The following is a 7,543-nucleotide window of genomic DNA, read 5'->3' on the forward strand; positions in this document are numbered from 1 at the left end:
TGCCTAATTGATTTTACTCTTCATAGGAAAGAAGTGTACCTATGGACACAAGTGCAAATATTATCATCCGGAAAGGGGCAGTCAGCCTCAGCGGTCAGTGGCTGATGAGCTGCGTGCCATGTCCAGAAACACAGCAGTCAAAACTACGAATGAAGGAGGACTGGTGAAAAGCAACAGCGTCCCCTGCAGCACTAAGGCCGACAGCACTTCTGATGTCAAGCGAGGTGCTCCAAAGAGGCAATCAGACCCAAGCATAAGGACTCAGGTCTACCAGGATCTAGAGGAAAAGCTTCCCACCAAAAACAAACTGGAAACCAGGTCTGTACCTTCCTTAGTTAGTATACCGGCTGCTTCTACCGCCAAACCCCAAAGCACTACATCTTCAAGCAATGGCCTTCCATCTGGAGTTCACTTCCCACCTCAGGATCAAAGACCACAGGGGCAATATCCTCCGATGATGATGGCAACCAAAAATCATGGAACGCCAATGCCTTATGAACAGTATCCAAAATGTGACTCGCCTGTCGACATTGGATATTACTCCATGGTGAATGCATATTCAAATCTGAGTATCTCAGGCCCACGGAGCCCTGAAAGGCGTTTCTCCTTAGACACAGATTACAGGATCAGCTCTGTCGCCTCTGACTGCAGCAGCGAAGGGAGCCTGAGCTGCGGGAGCAGTGACTCGTACGTGGGGTACAACGACCGCCCCTACGTTAGCTCCCCCGACCCGCAGCTGGAAGAGAATCTCAAGTGTCCGCACATGCACCCTCACGGTCGCCTTAACTCCCAGCCCTTCCTGCAGAGTTTCCACGACCCCTTAACCAGAGTGCAGAGTTACAGTCACGAAGAACCAAAGTACCATCACAAGCCTCCGCTCCCGCACCTGGCCGTACGCCTGCAGCACCCGGCAGTGGGCGCGCGGTCCAGCTGTCCCGGCGACTACCCGTCCCCGCCCGGCTCGGCGCACGCCAAGGCGCCGCACCTCGGACGCTCCCTGGTGGCCACAAGGATAGACAGCATCTCCGACTCGCGGCTCTACGACGGCTCTCCGAGCAGGCCGCGGAAGCCCCACGCCCGCCAGGAGGGGCTGGGCGGCTGGGACCGGCAGAGCTATGGGCTGGACGCGTACGGCTACCGGCAGACGTACTCCCTGCCCGATAACCCCACGCAGCCATGCTATGAGCAGTTCACCTTCCAGAGCCTCCCCGAGCAGCCCGAGCCCACCTGGCGCGTCCCGTACTGCGGCGCGCCGCCGCCGGACCCCCCCAGGTACCAGGACAGCAGAGAAAAGATCTTCGTCAACCTGTGCAACATCTTCCCGCCCGACCTGGTGAGACTTGTCATGAAGAGGAACCCTCACATGACAGACGCCCAGCAGCTGGCTGCAGCCATTCTAGTGGAGAAATCACAGCTGGGCTATTGAAAGATGATGCATCTTTGTGGTGTTTAGTAGTTTTTTTTTTGTTCAGCTTAAACGCTGAGGGAGGTTTGCTACAATAGCACATGTGATCTCCTTCTCAGCAAGGAGGTTATATAGTATCCATTTATGTGAAATACTGTATCATGGAATCTGTATGTATAGCCCCACATAGTGGAAGTATCACGGGATTGCTTTACATTCAAACTTTTTTTTTTTTTTAAACATTTCCTTTTTAAAGCTATATATCCTTGGCTGGAAATTTTTCCAGTTTGATTTATTAGATGTATCTGTGATCTTTGATATTAATCTTTGGTGCATCAGGGGTTTATATGCAGCACTTTTTATCTTTGTTTCATGTTTTATTAACTGGGTGTTTGTCTTTCAATTGGAAGCAATTACAATACCTTCAGAATGTTGAACATTTGACTAGACCTAGCAAACTATTTTTTCAAGCCAAGCTTAATTGGAATCTTTTACAGCTTTTTAAGTTATTTTTATTTGGGGAAAGTGGGCTTCTTTGTGCTATAATCATTATTTATAGAAACAAAGATATACTACAGCACTGACTTTATATTTTAAACAAAATGTAAGTTACAAGTTTATGTTGAAATGGGTAACAGTATATATTAGAATGATTTACAATATGGCACTTTTCATTGTTTTATTTTCGTTTGGATTTTTTGTGTTAAGTAATTAGTTAATTTAATATGGTTGACTTAAAGGAAAGCAGATGCAATCAATGGAAAAAATCGTTTCCACTTTTTTATATAAAAAAGGCAAAAACCCTTTAACTGTTACAGTATAGAGCTTTGTTATCCAGCTATGATGTGCTTCTAGACAGTAGAAATGGAATTGAATTCCTAGACTTCCATTAACCTGTATTTTTTAATGTGTTTGTTTGTCTTTTTGTTTGGGGGCACAACAATACTGGATAAAATAACCCTTTTGCAGTACTTGCCTGTTTTTAATGAATCTAATTATTCTCAATGCAACTTTTATATTTAATATACTCTTTAGCTGTCCTGCTATTTATCAAGGCTGGCCTGAGGTGGTTTTATGTGTTGAGGATATGCAACATTTGTTGATACTGCACTATAGAAATGGTGATGGAGGAGTTGTAAATGGTAACTTAAAATTTTTGTAAGATACTGTATATTTTCCATTTTCCTGAAGGTAATTTTTCTGGGGGGGCCTGTCATATTATTAAGGCCAGATTCTTGCCACAAATAGTGTAGTTTTAGATACAGACTGAAGTCTGTTCTTGTATTAGTAAGGGATATTTCTGGTTTCAAAGTCATGGGTTTTGCTGAGTGTGGATTCGTTTTTGTTGTTGGTTAGAAGAGAGATGTTGCAATCCGTGGCAGACAGTTGTGTGACTGACATGAGGACTTCACTGTGGCCTCCAGTTTTTGAATTTTGCTTAGTTTAACAGACTCATTCTGAGTTGTTTGTGGAGTCTGCCTAGATGCCATGGTTATCCTGATTATTCTTCGTGCTACAGTTTGAAGTAAAGCCCTGAAAAACCAGAAAGTACCTTTTACTGTTGATACAAATTGTATCTTTTTAACTATAAGAACTATTTTGATTTGTAGATCTAGTTAAAACACAGATGTGTAACTGATTAGACTTTTGGGCAACATTTTATCCCTTATTTAAATACAAATTTTTAAAGTAAAATCAAAGTCTAGAGTAGGGTAGAAAATAAAAGTAACAATTTAGGTAAATAAAAGTGTCTGTCTTATAGTTTTATATATTAAAATATATTAAATGAATTTATTGGCATTTTCTTTCTCCTAAAACTTATCTAGTGTGAACTTAAAGGTAAAATGCTGCCTGAAAATAACGTCCAAGCACCTTTGACTAGTACAACATTTTCACTACTCATGTGACACTGTGTGTCGCATGAAGTAGGATTTGGGTTACAGTAAATGCTTCTAAAAGGCATTGTGCATATTGACATATCCAATAATCTGAACCGTGTTCAGCAAACCTAATTCAGGAAAGTGGGTTCACAGTCGCTGCTGCCGCCTGCGAGGTGAGGTGCCCCTCGCTGCGCCTGCAAAGGATATGGGAGCTGCCGCACACACCTGCTGCAGCGTCCTCTGAGCGACCTGCTCACTTGTGAAATCGTTCTCCTGATTTTCTCGGTCACTCTCTGTAAACAAGTTTAATGTAGACGCTAACCCAGTGCCAAAAGTAGGGTTACAAACGTGAAGTACCTTTCATTTCAGTGTTCTTCTAAGCTTGCTTTTTTTTTTTTTTAAGTATGAAATCACTTTTAAATTGTACATGTAGGTTTTGCTTCCATTTTTTTAATTTTTTGCATTTGAATTGTTTGAAGATTTTGCCAAACTTTATTACTTTTCTTTAAATGAGCTCTTAGGTGAAATGTATAGCACACCCTTTAATTTGATCTCCTAATGTCTGTAGCTAAGTATCTGTCATTGCTTCCTAGATTTTAGACTATGGCAAAACAGTGGAGCTTGCCACTGCCTGTCCTGACGTGAATAGCTCTGAGCAGCCACACTGAAATCCTTCAGTGTAATTGACTGCAAGTTAAGAAGTAGCAGTTTTCTTATGTCAAGAGGCAATCTGTACTCCTCTCCGTTTTTTTGGAAGCACTGATGTTGCTTTCGGAGCTTAAGAATGAGATACAGCAATTTGGCTGACTTTAGATACAGCAATTTCTTAATTATCTAAAGCAATAAGTAAAAGGATCATCATTAAATTAAATTCAGAGCTTATCTCAGAACTTCATTTTAGCCAAAACTCACTTTAATCATGTCTTCAGACTCACTAACAAATAACCGGAGAGAGGTGTGTTAGTAAGTAGTGAAGCTGCCAGTGGTGGTCAGCCGACAGAAGAGGGATTCGGACTGGAGTATTCTGCCCTGAGTGATTGACAGCTGACCGGACTTTACACAGTAACGAGCCGGCTTGTTGTCTCTGTGTCTTAGTACAGAGGGAGTTGTACTCAACTGGCCAAATTCTGGCCCTCAGTATTTCCTCCTTTCTTGCATGCGATACCTAAGTTTTCAGCCTCCTTTATATGATCCCTGTATCCTGATAGAGTGTGTCATTGACCTAAACATTTGAAAGAAATGCACACCAGTATAAAATATTTGGTACTGGTAGAAACTTGAACTTTGTGTTTTTATGAAAATTCATTTATGAGAATATGTAATATAACTAAAAAAGAGTGTTTTATATATATATATATATATACACACATACATGCATACACATTTGTTAAGAAGTATTAAAAATGGAAGAATGTTACGCTTTTGATGGCTAACTTTTCCTTAATTGAACTGTTTCTTTGAGTTACGGACGACCAAGTCTGGAGTCTGGATGACCAATGATAAGATTTAGAACCACTTGAATGGAAAGCAACTCTTTACTGGCTTTATTCCTGATATTTTTAAAGAATTATTTTAATAATTTTAATAGAATGTGTAATTTTAAAACACAAAAAAAACTTAAAGTAGTATTGCTTATACATATAATTATTTAACATGTCTTTTATGGATGTATCTATATGTATATAGACAGTAATATATTTATAAAACAAATATACTTTATGTTGTAGTTGTTGTAATAGATGGGAGGATGGATGGCTCTGGATATGTCTGTGTGTGTTTTGAAAACACTCGAGCTGTTTTTCCCCTACTTAATGACAATTACCCTAAGGGATATTTGCTATTCATTATTCTTCTTGCTATTCAGCTTCCTTATTCAAGATAAATAGGATGTACAGTTTCCTGGCCATTCTTTTAGATGTAGCTCATCCATTTTATTATCATTCAGCTCCTGGAGAATTTCTGAGTGACCTAAAATCAAACAGATTATGGCTGGAGAGATCAGTTGTGTTCCAAATATGTTAAAAACAGAAATTCAGCTAGTATGTTGAGTTTCCTTGTTATACACTGAGAAAGCAGAGTGTCAATAACAGTAGAGAAATAAGTGCATTATTTTATATTGGTCTTGGAAACCCTGCAGGGCAAGGGTTGACAAAACTTTTTCTGTAAAGGATAGGATAGTAAACAATCCAGGCTTTGAGAATCATATGGTCTCTAAACCATTCCCCTCAGCCCTTAAAGTGAAAGAAGAAACCACAGATAATACATACATGAATGGGAATGGCTGTATGTCAGTAAAACTCTCACAGCAAGGGGCTGCAGGCCAGATTTGGCCCAGGGGCCATAGTTTGCTGATTCCTACCCTAGAGGGAGAAAAACAAGCATATTAAGCAGCAAATACTGATATACATTAAGAAATCACACTTATATTTCAGTTGACATTCAAAGAAAATCCACTATTGATGACCTTAAAAAGGTTTCTCAGATAGTCACATATTAAAAGCATCTTAATTCACTTATGTTTTCTGCCTGGTCACACCCATTATTTAGTAGAGATAATTTCTTGTGTTTAACCATCCAAAAAAAGCATTCTGTAAAAAGATGTTTTAATAAGTATTGGAATTTTTTCATGAACTGTACTGATAAATGGGAATCCTTACCTACCTTTTGGTTTTCTAAGGGCCTCATGGACCAAAAATTCTGTTGTATTTTGAAAATTAGCATATAATTAGCCATAAAATATTTTAAAGACTGCATTTATCAGTTACATTTTTCTGCTGGTTTTTTATTTCTAAAAAATGACAGATTGGCCCTTCTTTAAAAATGGTTTTAAAGAAGATCAATATATTGTAAGTTTACATGCTATAAACTTTATTCTGTAAAATTAAAAATTGTGACTAGTATAATTGTGAGTGCACTTGTTGTATTGTGACTCTCTTTATAAGAAACAAAATGTATACCTGCTTTTTCTATCCAAACCTTTAGTATAGATTTAAGACACCTTAGGACTGTCCTCAGTGAATGATACTCTTAACAGGATCATGTATGGTTTTAAATTCACTAGAGTACACCACTGAGCGTGTTCATTCACAATGCTTTGTAAATGATGTTAACATCATAAAATCACATCTGTCAGAACAGTAGTTTTGAATGTTGTCATCCACTTAAGTTGCTACACTTTCTTTTAAGATTGGAATATAATGCTAGTTTTAATGGGTGTTTACTGTTTTAAATGTTTTTTATTTTTTTCTTTAATGTCCTCTGTTAACCTGCTTTTTGCTTCTGTTACAATAACACTTTGTTATGTTGGGTTGGGAGTGGCTTTTTCTTTAAAGCTCTTAGTCTTTCAGATTGAAAAACAGTTTAACATTTTGACCACTTGACAATTTGGCAGTAAAAAAAGAAATTCTGTGCATGTTTCAATTCAGTTTTATAGATAGTGTAAATTTTCATTTTTTAAACCATATACCGAATTTGCCAATTTTCTGTCTAGATATTTCACATGAATAGTAAATTGTTCATTTAAAGCTTTTGACCCCATTCTTGAAGCAACTTGTGTCTGAAGGGAAGATAACATTGAAGAACAATGACTTTTTTTTATAAAGAATATGTTTTAAATATGAAGATTTTCTTCAGTTTGGGGAAATTATAAACATCTCATCTAATACAGAACACCCATTAACATGCACACTTCCACAAACATGTGGACATGGCATTGCCAGTGAACCCAGTTACTGACTTTATCTTTTCCTTCTAGGTTTTATCCTCCCAAATCAGAGTCGTTTGCTGAGAGTAGAAATTCCAATTTGATCCTTCAAACTTATAAGAAAACAAGGCAAAGAATATGTTTAGAATAACCGTCTGATGAATTCATGTGATTCTATTTATTCTATGTCTGTTCCGTGTGTTTGTGTAATGGCATTTTTACAGCTCCAAAAAAGCAGTATTTTAGACCTACCAGAAGTCCATATCAAAACAGCTATGTGATTCTGCCACTGAGAAAAAAATATATTAAAAAATTCAGTTTTCTTATGGTGGTTTGCTTTTGTTTCATGAAGAAACTGACGTGCAGCAGCACAGAAACCCTCCAAGCACAAGCGTCCTCCCCTTGCCCTGTGGCTGGCCTGCCTGCCTGCAGCGCCTAGGACAGATGTGCAGTGCCTGCCTGCACGTCCTCTGTAGCATCAGCACACAGTCAGTATCAGCGTGTGTGAGAGCTGTAACTAACTCATATGACAACAAGAATCAAATGTCAAAGACA

General features: G+C 38.7%; 1 protein-coding gene across 7 annotated transcripts in view; it reads left to right on the plus strand.

The window, feature by feature from the left end:
• The window catches only part of ZC3H12C (zinc finger CCCH-type containing 12C), an 84,692-nt gene extending 77,378 nt beyond the window's left edge, over window positions 1-7,314 (plus strand). For all 7 annotated transcript variants that reach the window (XM_088842918.1, XM_055422985.2, XM_055422987.2 and 4 more), the window contains one exon: window positions 27-7,314. In XM_088842918.1, coding sequence (XP_088699044.1) covers window positions 27-1,426 — 1,400 coding nt within the window. In that variant the 3' untranslated portion in view covers window positions 1,427-7,314. The remainder of the gene's footprint in view (window positions 1-26) is intronic.
• Window positions 7,315-7,543: the final 229 nt, after the last annotated feature.

This window comes from Moschus berezovskii, chromosome 14 (assembly GCF_049115385.1).
Source record: "Moschus berezovskii isolate FMDL1 chromosome 14, NW_MosBer_1.0, whole genome shotgun sequence".
In the NCBI taxonomy this organism is placed as follows: domain Eukaryota; kingdom Metazoa; phylum Chordata; class Mammalia; order Artiodactyla; family Moschidae; genus Moschus; species Moschus berezovskii.